The sequence below is a fragment of the Urocampus carinirostris genome, chromosome 5 (genome assembly GCF_059441175.1).
Source record: "Urocampus carinirostris isolate Australia breed hairy pipefish chromosome 5, RoL_Ucar_1.0, whole genome shotgun sequence".
NCBI classification, from domain to species: Eukaryota; Metazoa; Chordata; class Actinopteri; order Syngnathiformes; family Syngnathidae; genus Urocampus; species Urocampus carinirostris.
Genome location: NC_142353.1, coordinates 26,623,350 through 26,643,614, shown reverse-complemented (window position 1 = coordinate 26,643,614; position 20,265 = coordinate 26,623,350). Strand labels below are relative to the sequence as shown.

Genomic DNA, 20,265 nt, shown 5'->3' with positions numbered 1-20,265 from the left:
TTGGGATCAAGAAGACGCAGGTTTGATTCCCAGTTTCTCCGTGTTACATGTCAAAGTGTCCATGGGCAAGACACTGAATCCTTAATGCCCCAGATAGCAGGTAGTTAGTTTCCTTGCATGGCTAACACTGCTATCGGTTAGTTAGTGTGTAAAAGGGAAAAGTGTGAAAGTTAGCAGTAGTGCAGTAGAATCTCAGAAAACAAACAAGACCCAGCATTCATAATCGGGACGCTTCGAAAGCTGTGCAATTGGGCAAATAATTTAAAGGGGTGTGTTAAAGAAATAGCAGTGTTGCAACCAATCTCTGAGTTCATAAATTTTGGGGAAAAGTGAAACTAAAACTGTGTGGAGCTTATTTAAAGGATGATGACGCCAGCACAGGTCGAATACGAGTTTGAGGAAAATGGGTCATTCAAAACACTGCTCCGAAGGACGGCGTTTTTGATTGGAGAGGGAAGAAACGTTAAAATTCAGCTAAAATGATATCCAATGCTGTAAAATGGGTATAAAAACCAGAGACACTTGGAAGAAAACGGAAGACAACAGTTGAATTGGACCGGAGAATTACCAGAATGGCAAAGGCTCAGCCAATGATCCGCTCCAGGACGATCAAACACAGTAAGCAGTTACCTGTAAGTGCTGTGACAGTTAGAAAACCTCTGTGTAAACAAATTTATTTTCAAGTATCCCACGCAAAGTCCCTCTGTTAAAAGAAATGTGCAGAAGAGGTTACGATCTTCCAAAGAACACATCAACTGGCTTAAAGAAAATGAAGGAACATTTTGTGGACTGATGAAAGTAAAATTGTCCTTTTTGGGTCCAGTGGCCGCAGACCGTGAGTGAGACGACCCCCAAACTTTGAATTCAAACCTCAGTAGACATTGAAGACAGTGAAGCATGGTGGTGCAAGTTCCGTGGTCTGGGCATGTTTCTCCTACTCTGGTGTTGGGCCCATTTATCGCATACCAGCGATCACAGATCAGTTTGTGAATGTCAAGATAGTTGAAGAGGTTGCCTTTATGCTGAAAAGGACATGCCCCTGAACTTGTTGTTTCAACAAGACGACGACCCCAATCACACCAGTAGACGAGCAAAGCCTTGGTTCCAAACCAATAAAATTAATGTTATGGAGTGGTCAGCCCAATCCCAAGATCTCAATCCATTTAAGAATCAGTGGGATGATATAAAAAATGCTGCTTGTGAAGCAAAACCAAGGAATGTAAATTAATTGTGGAATGTTTATAAGCAATCATGGAGTGACATAACATCTGAAAGGTGCCACAAGTTGGTTGACTCTATGCCACACAGATGTGAAGCAGTTTTAAAAACTGTGGTCATGCAACTAAATATTAGGATCGCTAAATCCTACCTTTTTTGGAAATACAAAATAGTTTTGAGTTTGTACAGTCAACAACAGACACTGCTTTTTTGTAAAGGCACCCCTTTTAGGGGGATTAGTTGTTTTTCAGGCTTCCCATTATCTCAATATTAGAATGCATGAGTAGCAGTTTCTGACTTCCACGTAGAAGAGTGGTTTAGGGTTGTTTTTAGGTCGTTTTCGGTTGGTTTTTCGGTTGATTTTCAAGGGTTTTACAAGCATTTCTTGGGTCAATTCATGTTTGTTTTTGGGTGTTTCTTGTCATTTTCCGGTCATTTATTGTTTATTTCGTCTTTTTTCCCGTAGTTTTTTGTCGGTTATGGGGTTACTTTTTTCGTAGAGGTTTTTTTTCGGGGTATTATTCTTCTTAATATAAGAATATTAAATATCAGATTCTAACTTCCAGTTAGAACGGAAACAAGTATTTTCCTGTGGGAACAATAAGTTGCCTGCAGAGAGATGATAAACGTTGATCCTTGGGATCCAAGCATAGAAGCCCAGGCCACAGAAAATGATCCCATGAGCTTTATTTTGAAAGCCAAGAAAGCGCACAACTACTAATTTTGATACTGCTCTCACAAAATCAGGTAAATATAGTTTTTATTTTTATATTATGTACCGGAGAAATCTTAAGGTAATTAGAGTGTAGACTGATATAAAAAGTATCTTTCATAAAAACAAACCACATCACAGACATTTTGCCACGTTTCTTAGATTGCTACATAATATTCATTTCCAAATGCAGAACTCTATTTTTTTTCGAAAAACATTGCATCCAAAAGTTAACATTTGTACTCTAAGAGGTGAACTCTGCATGACCTGACAACTGAATGTTTGTTTATTGTTGCCATGGAAACAAACCCATGCCCGCATACGCAAAAAAACGTTTTGGTCGACAGCTAACTGTGCTGTGCTCTGTGTGAAAATGGGGTAACAGTTTGGAAAAGACAAATCAGCCGATTATTGCAACTGGACAACCAAAAGTAACTTTTTTTGTCTGATTTCAATCGTCTTTATGATGGTCATGGCTTTTTATAGTTACTGGAGATATAAAAAATGTGCATTGTTGCCATGAAGACAAGCCCATACCCACATATGCAAAAATGTTTTCGTAGAGGGCTAACTGTACTGTGCTCTGCGTGAAATGTATGTAACAGATAAGAGAAAAAAAATTAGACAGTTATGTCAACTGGACAAGCCAAATGAACTGATACTTTGTCGGTTTTGATTGGTTTTAAGGTGGGCATGGCTTTCATAGAGATATAACAAGTTTTGCGTATTGTTGCCATGGTAACGAGCTCACCCCAAGACATCTTGTCGTTGTGATGGTGGAGCTCGGGTTAGTTACAGCCGAGGATTGAGCGGAAGGACACCAACAAATGTTTTTCAAACTCGAAGCATGGCTCCCTTGAAGAAAAATGATACTTAATTCATATTTCCTCGACATCAGCCGAGAAGCGAATATTTAAAAACACCTAAAACAAAAATCTCACCGAATTTTCCACTGGACTCGAAAGTGAGTGAGCAACGGCCTCCTGTTCCCAACATCAGCCAATCGGGGCATCCGATGCATACGTATCCTTCTAGGTCACCAATTGTCATTGGAGAAAAATTTCTCCTTTGTTTCGTATGAAATATGAGAACGCCAAATGTAAATTTTGTTGATGGTGTACTCCAAGACTAATTTAGATCTGGTTTGTTTGTGTTTAAGGTTGAAATATCCCCGTGAAAAGCAAAATTTTGCCAAACTCTCGCCGCTTCCTGTCATGGTGTACACGACATAATAGCAATGAATTGAATTTTCAAGGCTGAAAAAACGAATCCAATGTTGGCGCTGTACCCCAAAAACAATGGTGAACAGATGATGAAGGTTCTGAGTCAGGAGGCTTCTCCTGTTACTGCAATCCATGTAAATGAGTTATCTCTTTCATGAAGGGGAGCAAACCCTTTCGCAAAAGAAAACTGCCTGGAGAAGTGGCGCCACCACATTGTAATTGCCCAAGACACACCACAGGATGTAGTGCCACTACGACCCTTGCGGTTAAAAGATCCATGAGCTCAGTGTCAAAATGACACCAAAGTTTGGATACAACAATTTACCTATTGCAATTGGACAAGCCTAAATTATCGATTTTTTTGGTCTGATTCCTATCAGCCTTATGAAAGTCATTACTTTCATCGCCACTGGGGATAAAACTATTACGATGTTTAGTTTAAAAATTAAGATTTTTTTTTTTAAACCCTTGAATACTGTGTTATGACAGTTTGAGCAGTTTCAGCACCCTGCAGTCATTGTATGTATGTATTTTTAGTGGTTTCTTTTTAGTCAGGCATGTTTTAGCCACCTATGACTTGCTCTATTCACCACTATAATACTAAAAAAAAAACCATATTTGTTTTTTTACATTTGTAGATTCGTGATAAGACTATATTTTATTGTGACATTTGAGTATTGTAAAATCCAGCAATAAAAAGGAAAATAAAACCATTCCCCAAAAACTGCAATAAAAAGGACAGTCACTGTTGTGCAAGAACATAATTATTTTTTCTAAGTGGCTAATTATGTGTTCTTCTCACTCTTTGAGGTTCTGGGTCTAGCTCCAGTGCCACAGCGGTTGGTAACTCAAAACATGTGCCAATAAGTGAAGAAAAGTGAAGCCTTTTCTATATTCAATTTCTCGAAGATTATCAATAATCATGGATGTGACTATAAATTTTTTATTTGTTATCCAAAAAAGAAAGATTCTTGAATTCACGCGAATACAGCGGCAAAAAAGGATAATACAGGTTTCTCTCGCTAAATGACAGTTCGACTTCCATGTCCTTGATGCATGGCAGATTTTTTTTTTCTATATTTTACTACTACGGATTTTTTGGGGTGTATCGCAGAATTTCAGTGTCCATTTAAGAGCGCTAGTGTACTCAAACCGATCGCAGACTGCTTTCTGTTGTGTTCTTACGTAGCGAGCCGAAAACATGGGTTTACACTTTATATCATGGGTGGGCAACTATTTGGAGTCGCATTGGGTTAGAAAGAAAAGATGGCCGATGGGCCGGATTTGGAAACTGATTTTTTAATTTATGGATAAATATACATGCAGACGTATACGTGTTATATTCCATTATATTTCTTTCTAAATACGTAGATTAATTTGCAACACAGCATCACAGTTGTTAGCGCGTGTGCAGCACAGTTCTGAGGTCATGAGATCGAACCTCCCTGTGTAGAGTTTGCATGTACTCCCCGTGCTTGCATGGGTTTCCTACAGGCACTCCGGTCTCCTCCCACTTTCCAAAAATATGCATGTCAGGTTAATTGGCCAGTCCAAATTGGCCCTAGGTGTGAATGAGAAAATAAGTTGTTTGTCTCTGAGTGCCCTGTGACTGACTGGAAACCAGTTGAGGTTGTCCCCTGCCCACTGCCCGAAGATAGCTGGGATGGGCTCCAGCACCCCCGCGACCCTACTGAGGATAAGTGATAATGCAGATAATGGATGGATGGAGGTTTTGAAACACTCACAATTAAAACAAATGTATTTTAGTTTTGTAGTATTACTATACTCTGATTTGTCAGGATTGTTTCGAGTATTTTTGCAGTCTGTTTTGAAGTATTTCATAGTATACTCTTTGTAGTATACCTGTAGTATTTTTGTAGTATTACTGTAGTTGTATTTCTGTAGTATTTTTGTTGTAATATTTTTGTCGTAATATTTCTGTATTGGTATTTTGTATAATCGTATTACTGTAGTCACATTTCTTTAGTATTTTCATAGTAGTATTTTAGCAGGATTTCATAGAGGTATTGTAGTTTGTCTGTAGTATTTCTGTAGTAAAACTGTAGTTGTATTTTTGTAGTTTTTTTCTGTTTTAATATTTCTGTAGTGGTATTTTTGTAGTTTTTCTGTTGTAATACTTCGGTAGTAATATATTGTATTCCAGTCCGAATTTTGGAGATTTCTGTCGAGACACCCAAAAATCACCCTTCCCCCTCACAAATAAAATGTGAAAATCTTGGTTTACTACGGGCTCGGTCCTTCAAATCAAGTTAATCGGTTGGGCTCGGGCTGGTTTTATGGCCGCAGGCTGGGGTTGGGTCGGGTTGGATTTTTTTAGACCCGATCTTACCTCGAATGTACGTTGATACAAAGAGAGGGATCAGGGAATGGCTTTTAGAACAGGTTGGACTTACTTATCTGAAAGCTTCTCTTCCGGTCCTCCATGCAAGTTCAAAATCCATTGATATACACACTCTTTATTCGGAGTGTCCTAAAACTTTTCAACATATATATATATTTCACAATGCGGGTGGGTATGGAACGGATTAACCTCTAGATTGAGGGAATACTGTAGCATAGAATCAAGACACCGAAATTGCCATGAAAAAAAAAGTTACCTTTACCAATCCATGTCTTGCGAAAGTGATTGTTGCTGGGAATGAATAACGAGTTGGGACACCACAAACTTATTGCACCCAATGAGGTCTCCCAGTGACTCAAGCAGCTAACCAAAAGGCCCCGGCCCAGGCTTAAGCTCTTCTGGTGATCATTTGAAAAAGGCCAGCTCGCTGAATCACTGCGACTGAAAGAATGGCAAAAGAACAAACAGAGAGGAAGCAAATTAGTAGAAGACGAGGAAATGGGTGCGTAACGAGAACCAGATCGCATCCCACGTCATGGGGCAGTCCCGTTGAAAAAAAAATTGACCAACTTCAAGCTGGTATTAGGCAGCCCAATGGTAAAATATTGTTTGATTTATATTCTGCGACAAAACTTTGCTTATTGCTGGTTATTCCATACTGAAAAACGTTTATCTCATTCAATGCCAGACATATTTTAAAATTGGGTGGGCTGATGCCATGCAATTTTTGTCATCAAAGGTAAAGCTGAACCCACTTCTTTCGTGAGAAAAAATATATATGTTTCTGTCTTTTACCATTGTATAGTAAACAACAGCTGAACATTGCTATGTTTCTAGAAAATACTCTTTTCCAAGAAAACTGAAAAAAACGGCTTCATGTGAAAGGATGAATTTCAAGCGTAACTTTCAATTCGGTGCTTTTTTGTATTTGTGATACCTCCAATATCTAAGCAATGCTTTCCATAAACACAAGTGAACTGTCAGGACCAGAGCGGATATTAAGAAGAATAATACCCCCCCCCAAAAAAAAACCCTACGAAAAAAGTAACCCCATAACCGACAAAAAACTACGGGGCAAAAGACGAAATAAACAATAAATGACCGGAAAATGACAAGAAACACCCAAAAACAATTGCGTGAGGTTTACCAAAGGCTTTAGTAAAAGAAAGAGGAAGGTCTGCACCCACGATCCGGAGTTCACTGGACGTGGGAAGCAAGTCGCTCTCGGATTCGGACTGGGGTCCGAACACGAAGTGGATCTTCTGTAAAGAGCGATGGCGGTGTCAGGAAAGGAAAGACTGGTAGGGAGAGCAAGCCGTGGTCGGGATCAGAAATGAGTCGTAGGCCAGAACGGAATAGTAGACATAGTTGGAGACAAAAAGAGGTCGTAAGCCAGGACGGTAGAACAGACATGGTCAGGAGCAAAAAGGGTTGTAGCCGGGTACAGACGGGTGTATAAACAGAAAAAGTGTGAGTCAGGGTCGAAAAAGTCTTGCCTAGTATACACTGAGGTTCGCAGATGGACTGACAACAGGGGACAGACAGGACTGGGCTCCAATAGTGACAGGAAGCCAATCGGATCCCGCAGCAGTTGGCGCTAAATAAGCAGGCACAGGTGAGTCACATCAGTAACCATGATATGTACTTTGCTTGCAAAATTTTATTTTATTGGCAAACTGATCAATGAACTTTTTCAAGAACTGTCACAAAATCTCAGTCACCATGGCTATCGAGTTCATATTGACAACATTTAATGAAAAATTACAACTCTTATTTTGTTTAAAAAAAAATCATTTTATAATTTTATGGCCAAAACCTGTCAATAAAATTGAGCATGTGTCACCAAAGTTATCTAAAATACAAAAAAATATTTGAAATGCAATTTATTTAGGGTTTGATGATTTCTAATACTTAAAGTGAATAATTAAAGTACTTTTTATGAATATTTTGCAGTTCTTAGGGAAAAATCGGGGTGAGAGAAGGATGCAGACATGAAATGTTGCTCCAAACAGAGAATCAACCAGTGGCAAAATTTACATTTACAAGGTGTTTTCATTTTCCTCATGTTGAGGTTTTTGAGTTTTCCTTGCCCTCATGTAGGTTTTAGATCAGGGGACAGTGTAATAATAGTCTGTGGTTTTCAATAATCTGTGGTGTGTGCAGCCCTTTAATACTCTTTGTGATTAAGGGCTAGACAAATACACATGACTTGACTTGACATTTATGCACACTGAATCAACCTAAATCTCTATTCTGACAGAATTTAAAGTCACATAATATGACACTTCATATTTCAATGAAAACTCGAATGAATTACAAGAATGTTCATCAAATAAGCAAAAAAAAAAAAACAATTTCGATGTTTTTCAATTCAGGAGATCCCAAATCCATGGGTATTCCTGGTTTCTCAAAGTTCATGAATCCACAGTCCAGATCAAAGGAATAATCCAATTCCTACCGCGACCTTGATGTAGAGCTCTATGATGAAACAGATCCTGGCTGGATTCTTCGGCTGGGGATGCTCGCCACTCGGACCACAGAGACTTCCAATCCTCTAAGGAATCAAAGGATTTTCTCGGTAGGGATAAAAATTTGTCTAGTTCGGGCTTTCCATCCATTGGGACTCACATCATTGGTGGAGTGAATGAAGAAAAAAAGAATGAATGAATGAATGAAAACTTTATTCGAACATCAAAATAAAAACAGAACAAAAACAATAACTCAACAACAAAATAACGTTCACTGTTCTCGTTTGCCCGCGTCCCTGCGTCATAGACGCATTATTTTTGCTGGGGACGCATCGTGCCAAATCAACGTGCGTCCCCGGGACGCTACTTTTTTGACACGAAATTGTCATTATTTTTTAACAAAGATTTACCGCTTTTCGTGAGGCAGATCCGCCATTGTTGTTTTGGTCTCGCGGTTCGAGTTTTCATCTGCACGCTGATCTCCAGTTCGAGTTGTGTAGTGAAAGTCCGTTTCTTTTTAGAGAACCGGCTTTTTTGGCTCAACTCGTTAAAGAGAGCCTGCTCTCAAATGGCTCATTTGCTTTGATGCATTATATTACGAATGATTATGTTGTATAAAGAAGGAGAACATGAAAAAGACAGGTTTGTGGTGATCCCTTTTAATCAGTATATTACCAACAATAATTTAATGCAGAAAATGAATTAATAATTTTAATATGAAAATGTATTATTCTACCTAATTATATTTGCATGTATTTTTCCTTCTACAGTGAACATCCAAGCGACGTTATTTTTGAACTTTTTTTTTTATAATAAACTTCATTCATGTCGAGCAACTCAGTCTCACAACAAAATGTTCAGTAACAATATATATGATATAAGGAAACACATGTACAATATAACATGTATTTTGTAAGGAAAAATACGACAGTTTGTAAGGGCATGGAGCACACTAAATTTTGGGGACCCATAGATCTCTGTTGGGACCCATAGATTTTTGAGCATGCGAGTCCCCGGGACCCATCACTTTTCAGAGGTAAAATGAACACTGAACGTTACATATGTTCGAAAAGGGGTAGTAAGAAGCAAATGCTTATATTACCTACCCCTTAAAAATAACTTTGGTTTTCTAATTTCAAGCAATGCTGTGCTATCGACTACTATCATAATTGCAGGTTGTGTCTGTCGTCTACTCATGCCCGCATATTCTGCCAATAGTGAGAAATGTAGAAATACTGGCTATGGGCACCCGTCTTCATGTCTATGTCTTTACAAAACTTTGTTGAAACAGAGAATAAAAACTATTTGTACACTAATTATGATAATTTCTTTTATTTGCTCATTTATTCATATGTGTCTCTTATGAAATGTAAACATTTCATTCAAACAATGAGTTATCTTTTTCCTTTTTTATTTTGAACTCGCTTTTTAACGGTGGTTACAAGAGCAAGCTCGCCGGCTAGCTTGTGAGCTAGCATGCTAGCCAGCTAGCTAGTGAGCAAGCATGCTAGCAGGATAGCCCGCTAGCTAGTGAGCGAGCATGCTCACCGGCTATCCGGCTAGCTGGTGAGCAAGTTTGCCGGCTAGCTTGTGAGCAAGAAAGGTTAAGTATCTGTCTTGCTAGCTAAATAGCTAAGGTAGTGTCATCCACAATATCAGGAGGTCATACTACCAAAATATCTGAAGGATAAGCCTTTAATTACATTGCACATGAGTCAAATGTATGTTCAGTGTTGGACTTTTCTTAGTTTCTTAGCAATGGCTTAAGGGTTTCAGACATGAGAATGACAGCAGCTTGGATCCAGAAGCACACAAAGCTCACTCTGTCTTCTGTGGCTGGAAAGCAGGAAGAAGGTTGACATTTCCCAAGATGATGAGTATACGACAGGTGAGTAAATGATTGGCAAAATCAAGAACTGGCACTGGTATGGGAAAAAACACAGAATTACAGTAGACGGTGTCCGGAGCTTAAAATATCTGCACGTTATGATGTGGAAAACTGTAGGTTTTCTGGCCCTCCATATCAACAACAAGTATTTTTTGCATGCTCGAATAAGTATCAAATTCAACTACCACCCACAATTCTTCATTCCTCTCTCTAGGTTAATTCCAATATCAAATGTAACAAACTGTGTGTCCCAAGACACAAGCAGTGATGTTAAAAGAGAAGCAAGAAGATAATAACCATTGAAAGGGAGCATGTGATATACTGTACGATGATCGGGACATTTATAGAAAATAAGGAGGAGATGAAAGCAATAAAGTCTTCTAAGGGCAAGTTTTAAGATCAATTTTTATTTTATCTGCTGTCCCCTAAATCCTCGTCATCCACCCACTATCTCCACTGTACCAAGTCAAGTCACGTCAAAACAAAGATCAATAAAATTTCTTTTTTTCTTTACATGCATATGTATTCATAATCTTATTCAATCATATACACATATAAAAAGTACTTATTAAATACAATGTTGTTATAGTATAAATGGTTTTACGCATTAGCTAATTCTCATAGGTTTCTATTCCCAGCTATACAACAATTTCACCTTACAATTACCACGTCAATACAGACCAATGCCCTATCCAGGGGATGTATTATACACTTACATGAACCCCCTCTCCCAAAAATAGAAATAGAGAACAGTAAAAGTGTATATTTGAACTTATTATTTTAGGACAGGGGTTTCAAACTTGCGGCCCCTGGATGTTTGTTTGAGGCGGACTCCTTAAAATGGAAGTTAAGTTAGGTGCAGGCTATTTTACCTGATTGATTTATTTTCATATTGATTCTTTTTTTACACCTTATTTGTGTCAAAAATGGACTTCTATTTAACTATTTGCATTGGCTCAGGAGGTAAAGCGCTCGTCTTGGGATCAAGAGGTCGCAGGTTTGATTCCCAGCTTTTCCGTGTTGTATGTCAAAGTGTCCTTGGACAAGATATTGAATGCCGACTGCCCCCAATAGCAGGTAGTTGCCTTGCATGGCTGACACTGCTATTGGTCAGTGTGTAAAAGGGAAAAGTGTGAAGCACATTGTAAAGTGCTTTGGGAAGTCTTCATTGACTTGAAAAGCGGTATATAAATGCACACCATTTACTACTGACTAATTTCTTTTCTTACTCATTTTTTGTTTATTTTTAGAAAAATTTTTTGTGTGGAGAAAAAAGATCCGATAGCCACTAAGTTCATCGAGTTTTAGACCGCCATTTAAGGAACATAATGACTATAATTATTATCAAAATTAGAAATGTAAAACTCAATGGAGACAAGAAGGCATCGACCGTTGCATGATCGGAACATGGAACATAATAAACAGTCTTTATTTTAATATTGTCGCATCAATTTGACCTCAGGACCTGAAGTTGGTCACCGAGTTGAGGGTTAGGAAAGACGTTAAGTGTAGAGAATTAATGGAGTTCCATTAACCTCGTCTTGACAAACCTCAGCTTGATGAAATCACAGGACAAGTAAGTTCTAGGGATCAAGGGATCCCAGTTCGAATCCCAGCTTGTCCGTGTTACATGTCGAAGTGTCCTTGGGAAAGACACTGAACCCCTAATACCCCCAATAAGCAGGTTAACGCCTTACATGGCTGCACGGCCGCTATTGAGAAATGTGAAACACACTGTAAAACGATTTGGGAAGTCATTAACTTGAAAAGCGCAATATAAATGCAGATCATTTCATTTCATTATACCAAAAAAATTCGAGCGGCGTCGTACAAAACTTTTAATCTGAGGGTAGCAAACAGAAAATCGTAGGATGCATGAACAACTTTAAGACAGAGGCAAGATCGGGCATGAAAAAAATCTAGAACCAGGTCCGCGGGTATTAATGCCTGACTCAACTCAAGCCAGATCAATAATTGAATATACAGGACTGAGCCCGAAGCAAACCACAAATGTTATATTCTATTTGTGAGTACTCTGGAGGAGGAGGGTGATTTCAAAGCCTGTCTTTTGTAACAAAATCTTACATATTGTATATTTATATGTCTGGAGAAGTTGCATTAAAGGAAAATTTTCCATCATTGACAGATTTCTTACAAGACTTGAGAAGAACATTTAAAGGTTGGTCAACACTTTGACGGGGTGGCAATTGTTCTTTAAACTACAGCAGCAGTATGTCCTTAAGAATCTAGTGCGCCACTTTAACCACGAGAGAGGCAGAGAGACTAAGAAGAAATCAAATGTAAATAGAAAAGAACCAAGACACAGTAAATGGGTAGACATGGCCGAAATGGAATAGTCTTGGGAATTGACCATGTGATCAATTTCTAGTTACAAGGAAGACCCGTCCAAGAGGGGAGTCTAAGCATCTAACGCAGTGGTCTCAAACACAAAGTTGTTTATGCCCCCGTCTTTTTTTTTTTTTTGCATTTTCAAGTTGCTTTGGGTCATTTTTTGGTGATTTTTAGCTATTTTTGGTTAATTCTCATACTTTTGATGTTGTTTTCATGTTGGTTTAAGATCAGGCGATGGTGTAGTTGTAATCCTGTGCAGTCCTTTGAGACATTTTTGTGATTAAGGGCTATACAAATAAATGTGACTTGATTTGAAATGTGACTTTTGAGTAATATGCACTTTTTTACGACTTTTCAGTTGTTCTCCATACTATTCAGCACATGCATTTTAGTAGTTTTTTTTTAATACAATTTTAGTTCTGTTTCAGTACTTTTTCCACATCTTTTACTAGCTTTTGTACTTTTTTTCATAGTTTTTTGTACAGTACATTTTTCAAATTTTTGGGAGGTACTTTTTGTTTTTGGGTCATTGTCCAGGTGTTTTTGGGGTCGTTTCTAGGAGTCGTTTCTTGGATGATTTTTTTTTTAAGGTTATTATTTTTTTTATCTTACTTTTTGCGTGAAAATTAAATTATTTTAGAAAATTGGAATGCTTCTATCAGAGCTTTTCTTGTGAAAAACCTAATGCGGCCCGAATTCACTTAGACTAGTTCCAGCGGCCCCTCGGTAAATGGGGTTTAAGTGTTTGAGACCCCTGTATGGTGGGGCAAGATCTATACCATAGAGACAATTTTAGTTTTTTTTTGTTTTTCCTTTTTTGATAAATGTGGGGTTTTGGACTACTATACATTTTTATAAACATATATATATATATATATATATATATATATATATATATATATATATGTATATTATAGTGAGAGCGAAACCTGGCCTAACCCGATTGCAATGATTGACATTTTAGGCCCGACCCGGGTCGAAATATCGAGTCTGGTCGGGCTCAGGCGTAAGATCGTATCCATGCTCTGACATCCTTCAGAAAAATTTCCTGGGTGTAGCCCAAGCAAGATGTTGGTCTCACCCAGAACCAAGAAATTGTTGTAAAATAACTAACGCTCCTGGTCCAGTCTTGAACGTCTTTTCTGAGAAATTAGCAGCAACGCCATCCATCCTCAGGAGAGGTCAGGCCAGCGCTCAGTTCCTCTTTATCGCACGATCCGTGACACATCTAAGACGTCATTACGATAACGCAAACCAGATGTTAGATTGTTTTTTTTTATTGTTTTTGGTTATGAGGAGAAAAGCAATCTTGGTTAATATTGGAAAACTTGCTCAAGGATCTCAAGTGTGAAAGCAGAGAGAGCAAATCGAAGCTCACTGCGTTGCACCACAGGAAGTTATTCACAGTCTTGCTTCACATCCAGTTTTGATTTCTTGATGTCATCTCGCTGATGATTTTGGAAATTAATTTCAACACAATATTGCACTGTGTTTTATAGGGGCATGAAAATGGGTCAGAGGTTAAAAAGGTGAGAAGAGTGTGGAGGAAATACAGAATTAATTCATGTATAAAGCGCACTTGTGTAAAATGCGCACCCCCTAGCTTTTGATTAAAATCTGGATAAAATGTTGTCTGACTTCATCTCACCTCAAAAGCATTGCAAGTGACAAACGTTGATGAATACGTGCAGCCCTTATTTAAATCATTTATTGACAATACAAACTGAACACAATGTCAACATAAAATGTACAACATATTTATTTAATGTCTCTCAAAAGAAACCTACATTTTGCAAGAGAATTTGCATGTACCTATTGTAAAAATTTGGCAAGCCGTTTTATTTAAGACTGACCCAGACCCAGATCATGCCGACCCAGCTCTTTTGGCATTTTAATAGCATTATCCCCACGGTACAACATCGACAATTTATTTTGGGTGGCCAAAAATGTGAAATTGAAAATTTGCAGTGTGCATGCATATGACAACTTATGTCTCTAAGATGCCTGTCTTAAAAATGATGGTCCGCTATTGGGTTGTGTCACACCGATATGCTATTGGCTGAACTACCTCCCACCATGCCTTTCTGTCTTTTCATTTATGAACTTACATACTTTGTGAGTCTGCAATACAATTATGTGTTTTTGTACTGTATTTATACGCTATGGGTCCAAGGCTTGCAGTGATCCTAAAAGGAGAAGCAAAAACATGATGACCATGGAAAAGAAGCTCTCGATAAGCAAGAAACACAAAAAAGGCTCCCGAAATGTTACCCTCGCTAAATTGCGTGGCCGTAACTCATCAAGAATATAAATTCACTTGAATATTATTAAATCATATGCATGTATATATTACACATAAGTACTTACCATTTTCTTCTTTTATTGTTTATATCGATGGTACTGGGGATTTTGAGCCGATTACCATAGGTTTCTATCCCTCTCCGTACAACAATTTCACTTTACAATTCCCACATCAGAGTGGATCAATGTCGTATCACAGAGGTCTACTGTATAGCAATAGTCTCATTGCAACATACGAACGGTCGGAAAATACGATGATTAATTTTATTTGATTTTTTTACCTGTGATTTCACTCCATTTCAGAAGTTCCTGGTTCTGTTTGTGCCTTCACATTAAAAGTCATGGTGTGGTCTAAGGAGAAACCCTGGCTGGCTTCCTTATTTCCTGCATTTATAGACATAGAGAGGCAGTTTTATTTTGTAAACAATAAATGAATGAATAAATAAATCAAAGTAAAAGAAAATATGTTTTTTTCCCTGACCTCTACTCTAGAAGCATCTTACCGGTATTGGTAGGAAAAAACAGTTATCGTGCATCCCTAATAAGAGATATTTATGTCTACTGTCGCACACAGTTTATTAATGTCCAATGCCGCAGTACTAAAATCTCTCATTCAGTCTTTTTATTGTATAAACACGGGCAAATTAACGCCCAAAAAGAAACTGGAAGATTACTGGAAAGGATGCAGGACTCAGTCCCACTACAAAGCGTATGGCTATTCTTAAAATAAACAAAATGACAAAAACATCCAGGAACTTGGCGAAGCTATGGTATATGCTCGTAAAAAGATTCATAAATAAAAAATACACACCCATATACGCAAAATGTTGACAACATCTGTGCTATGACGTGGGTAGTAGGAAAATTTCATTGATACATGAGTGGTGAGTCATATTCAATGACATGAAGCCTAGATTTATAGGCTTTGGAATAGGGTGGGTAATCCCTCACAATGGGATCCATGAGTGTGTCATGGGGGGGTCTTGGGGGGTGCTTGTTAAGTAACCAGTGAGTGAAAAATTGTTAGTTACTAGTTACTCTACTGAAAAAAGAACTCAACTACGCCACAGATTACTGACAGAAAAACTAGCACGTTACTCTGAAAGTATGTGCAGACGCTGCCCGAGTTTCGAACGAGTTACGGACGATTGTTAGTAAGTTGAATTTGTTCGGAAATTGCTTCAGTGCTATATTTTGTATGTTTGAGGTCTGTATAAGGAACCTGTATTGTTTTATACACTAAAATTAACATTTCACAAAATAATATGCTCTATAAAGATAAATAAACGTAAGTTTAACATACTTTTGGAAGATGCGCTTCAAGAGTTAGGCGACCTCCTCCTCCCTGGTAAAACGAATCAAACTCAAAGGAATTTAAAAAAAGCGTTCAGACCATTTTCTCAACCGCATCAATCTTTCTTATTCCACTTTCATTTCAAAAGAAACGGCTCGCCTCTTCTTTACACTTTACACCAACCATATTGAATGGATGCATGAGATATTAAACAATACAAATGTCACGGTTCTTAGCACGCTGGAGGTACAGTATAGAATGTTTACACACGACCTAAGAAGAGGAAGCCTGATTTCTTCTTCGGTGTGAATGCTGGGTGACCTCTCACAGGGCTACGCGGCGGAAATAAGCCCTACAGTACTATCCTGTACTCTGTGCACACAAGGTGCACGCAATACAAAATCTACAGCAATGTATGGATATTTTTTGACATCCCAAAACAAATGTTCGTATTACCGTTTTGTGTAAGTCGAATGTTCGTAAATAGGGGAGCGTCTGTACATACTAGCATCAAAGCCAACCCCCTAAACTGCTTTAAAATAGTCTCATAGTAAAAGAGAAGGTAACATGTGCACCAGGGGTCTCAAACTCAATTTACGGAGAAGACGCTGGAGTTAAAGTCTGGGTGAGGTTGGGCCATAATGTCTTTCCACAAGAAAAGGTCCAATAGACGGATTAGATTGTTTTTAAAGATTCAATTATATCTGTAAGAAAATAATAATGACTTCAGAAACTAAATATGTGAGTTGAAAAGTCAAACTTGCCCCAAAGATAGACATTCACCCAAACTTACGTGCAAGGTGCATCCACTGTCTTTTAATCTTCAGTTCAACTGCAATGATAATCTCCTCCCACATCCCGGAAGCCCCTGGTTTCAATCCAAGTGAAGAATTTCGCGATTGCAAAATATGATTGATTAAATCAGATAATTTGTAGAAAAATTTTCATCACCTTGAATTAAACCAGGAAGTAGCCAATAATATTACGAAGCAGACGTACATTGGTCTCTAAACATTAGCGTGTAAATTTTGAGCCTTGCTCTACTAATTAGCAAAGGTGTAGCATCCATATCAAACTTGTGGCGTCAGTAACAATATGAATTTCATTTTAGGGCAGGGGCCATAAACCATCATCTTGTGATGGTCCATGTACACCAAACCGTGGAAGCATGGAAGCCTTTTTGGCTTGTACAATGTTGAGAGCCTGCAAACACACTTAGCCAAGACACTCCATATCCATTTTGTCTCTGGCCTTTTAATCACTCCTTCTTCCATTACTGGATACCATCCAAAAGGTTTTCTTTTTTTCTCCAGACATGGTCTGTTGCAAAAATAATTTTACAAATAAAAAATACCCAGATTGTGTTTAAGTTTGCTTATTGATTTAAAGTTGGTTAGTTGTTCCTGTATATGCCACACCTCCCTCCCCCACGTGCTGTATACCACTCGTTACTAGTGACACACAACCAAATTTGCGCATATAAACAGACCCCTGATTTCAGTATTCTATTATATAGTTGAAAATTTGGCATGGATGCGAGAAATACGGTAGAGAGAATATCACCATGAGGACAAATTCAGCCTTCCCATACTCTGTCGTCTAGACACCACGAACATAATTGTATTTAGTTGTACTTTGTAGATAAACTTTAAACATGCACACCCTTCTGAAAGAGTTGCTGGTGGATCGAGGTTTGTATGAGGAAACGTCAGTGACGCCGGATACTCCCAATACGTTCCCAACACTGATCACAACCAACTTTGCAGTTGACGTGAAGCGTTTGTCAGAATTTAAACACCAGAGGGTACGCTCTGTTCCTGCATGTGCTTTTAAGTTAATATTTTGGTGCAAGTTACTTTCGACTGTGAACTTTATTGGCCGGTTAAATGAAATCACGGGACGTTTTCCTTGCGGGTTTCGTTGGCAGCTGTGACTGAAGCTCTGCTAGGACATATTAAGAAAACAAACCTGTGATCAGGATGGTTGGTTCCAGTGACGGCCAGCTGCCTTGAATTGTCTCGACTCTTTTGTCTGGGATGTCGTCTTTGACTGAAGAGCTGTTGATGAAACAAAAAGGAAAAGTAATCCTTTGGATTATGTGAGAAAAAAAATGTGTGGGACTAATACCTGAATGTGTAAAAGTAGATTAAATACTATATATGCTGACGAAAGACTATAGCAATTATGTTGACGTTTTATCAATTAAAAAAGGTGAACATTTCGGATTACATGTCCTGAGAGTTGACGTAATGGCTAAAAAGCAAGTGACGGAAGTGGGGGTGGGCTGGGCACAGGCTCTGGCTGGGTTTTGTTAAGCCCTCGTGGCTCGCTGATTTGATGCTATCAAATCAGCGAGCCACGATGGTATCTAATCTCATATATTTCATATATTTACATGTCTGAGGTGTTTTGGACTTTATTGTTGCAAGAGAGTAAGGAAGAAAAGACGGGGAAAAAAATTTAGTTGAGAAAAAAAGAAAATTGGAAAAAAAAGTAAAGAGAAAAAGAAAAAGAGGAGAAAGGGAAAAGGAAAAAGCGAAAAAAGAAGGAAAACGTGAAAATGGTATAAAAGTAAAATGAGAAAAGAAGGAAATATACAAAATCAGAGAAAAACAAATGAAAACAAGGGAAAAAGAGCAAAAAGGAGACAAAATAAGAAGAGGGCAAAAGAGTAAAAACGAAATCAGAACAAAAAACGGGGAAAAAACAAGAAAGGTTGTGTAAAAAAAAGGAAACAAAGAGAAAAAAGGGGTAAAGGAAAGGTAAAAAAAAAAAGAGTAAAAAGAAAAAGAAATGACTGAAAAGGGAAAAGAAAAAGGAGAACAGAAAGAGAAGCCAAATCAAGGTTTGAAATGTAAAAAAACCTGTAAATGTATATTGAGATTTTAACAATATGATAATTTCTAAATTGACTAACATAAAATTCTTATAATGATCAATGGGTCAAAATGATTAATAGAAAAATTGCCCAAAGGTCTCCTAATAAGCATTTGGCTTCAACCCGTCATCCTTTTTAAATTTTTGGGTAATTTGTAAATGTTGTTTATTCCAACATGCCTAAAAATATAAAAAACAAATGTGAAAAAATATGTATAAACAGACTAATAGTAAAGTCCTTCAATTATTTAACTGTTACAAAGAACAGGCCTGAGTGCTTCTCGTCAACCATGAAACTTACATTCAAGTCTCCATACACGAGTTTTAAAAAATATCTATCGTTTACTTAAATGAAACGTTCAGTTAGTTATACATCCGAAAATTTATGACACCGTTAGATCTGATCAAAGTACTGTACTTAAATTCGCACGACATACAACTTCTTTGATCTTTGCTTTATGGGAACACAATTTACAACTGACCCCCAATTCATCTTGGTTGTTTCCATGCTCAGAAAAGTAAATTTATATTTTGTTAGTGCAATCTAAATTAAGTAGCAGTAAACTTTGGTCATTACCGGCCTTCGGGGGCAGCGGCCATTTGCCACAAGCGCTAGTTGCTTGGGGCTCAGTTAACAACCAATCACATCCCCGGTTCAGATACAGTATAATTGAGGAAAAGATTCTTACTCTTTCTTGTAGGTTCTCTTTTAAACTATTGAATGGTAAATACACTAGAAAGGCAATGACACAGTCAACAAGTCATATTCACAAAGTATGGTTAAAAACAAAAAGACTGCAGTTTAATGCGAAAAAAGATTATATTTTTTTAAGCAGAAGGAAGAAATGGCTTATCGTCCTGAGTAGGAGTTGTTTACCGGTAAAAGTGACACAGAAGATGAATATTTCATTGGATTTAGTGATTTGGAGTGAAGCTGTTCGGTAAACATGTGCTTTATGCTCGCCTTATCTGAATAATGTTAATATGTTAAGTCATTACTGACGTGTTTAAGCATGATATGCACCTACATGTAACATCAGTATACCATGCACTTATTCAACGTGTTGTTCTCTTCTTTATTTTTTAGTTCAAAATGCCTTTCAAGATGACATGTATGTTTTGCGGGTGGATTTTATCAAATAAATGTCCCCCAAAAAGGTGACTTATACACAAGGTTTGACTTTTTTTTTTCCTTCTTAATTATGCATTTCTGGGGTGGTGCAACTTATAATCCAGAGCTACTTATAGGTGTATATATTTAAAATTATTATTATTATTATTTAACACAAGTCCTGCCAGTCCTGCTAGAATCTTCCTATGAATGGAAAACACTGGGGCAGCATAAAAAATTTTTTCAATAACCTTGGCTTCCCCTGAGCACTGGCAGTCGGGTGGAGCTGACCTAGAGTATCCTGCAGAGTTCTGATCTTGGCCTTCTTTTCATTGAGCAGTAGAACAAAACGACTGTAAAGGTCCTCTGTCATGGCTTCCTTATCTTCAACTTGGTGTTGAAGCCTAGAAAAAAAGGACCAAATGCAAATTTTTTTATAAACTATATTTTAAAAAAACT

The 20,265-nt window shown here is 37.8% G+C and overlaps 1 protein-coding gene across 7 annotated transcripts in view; it reads right to left on the bottom strand.

Moving 5' to 3' along the window:
* Nucleotides 1-5,764: 5,764 nt before the first annotated feature.
* LOC148365893 (DNA repair protein XRCC4-like) overlaps nt 5,765-20,265 on the bottom strand; it is a 38,416-nt gene continuing 23,915 nt past the window's right edge. For 2 of the 7 annotated variants that reach the window (XM_088336356.1, XM_088336360.1), the window contains 4 exons: nt 20,058-20,210; nt 17,787-17,875; nt 14,806-14,908; nt 13,916-14,409 (listed from right to left, as the gene is read on the bottom strand). In XM_088336356.1, coding sequence (XP_088192482.1) covers nt 14,814-14,908; nt 17,787-17,875; nt 20,058-20,210 — 337 coding nt within the window. In that variant the 3' untranslated portion in view covers nt 13,916-14,409; nt 14,806-14,813. Of the gene's footprint in view, nt 5,957-8,025; nt 8,070-13,915; nt 14,410-14,505; nt 14,731-14,805; nt 14,909-17,786; nt 17,876-20,057; nt 20,211-20,265 lie in introns of those variants that run through there. The other 5 variants (XR_015850523.1, XM_088336357.1, XM_088336358.1 and 2 more) reach the window with 5 other exon arrangements.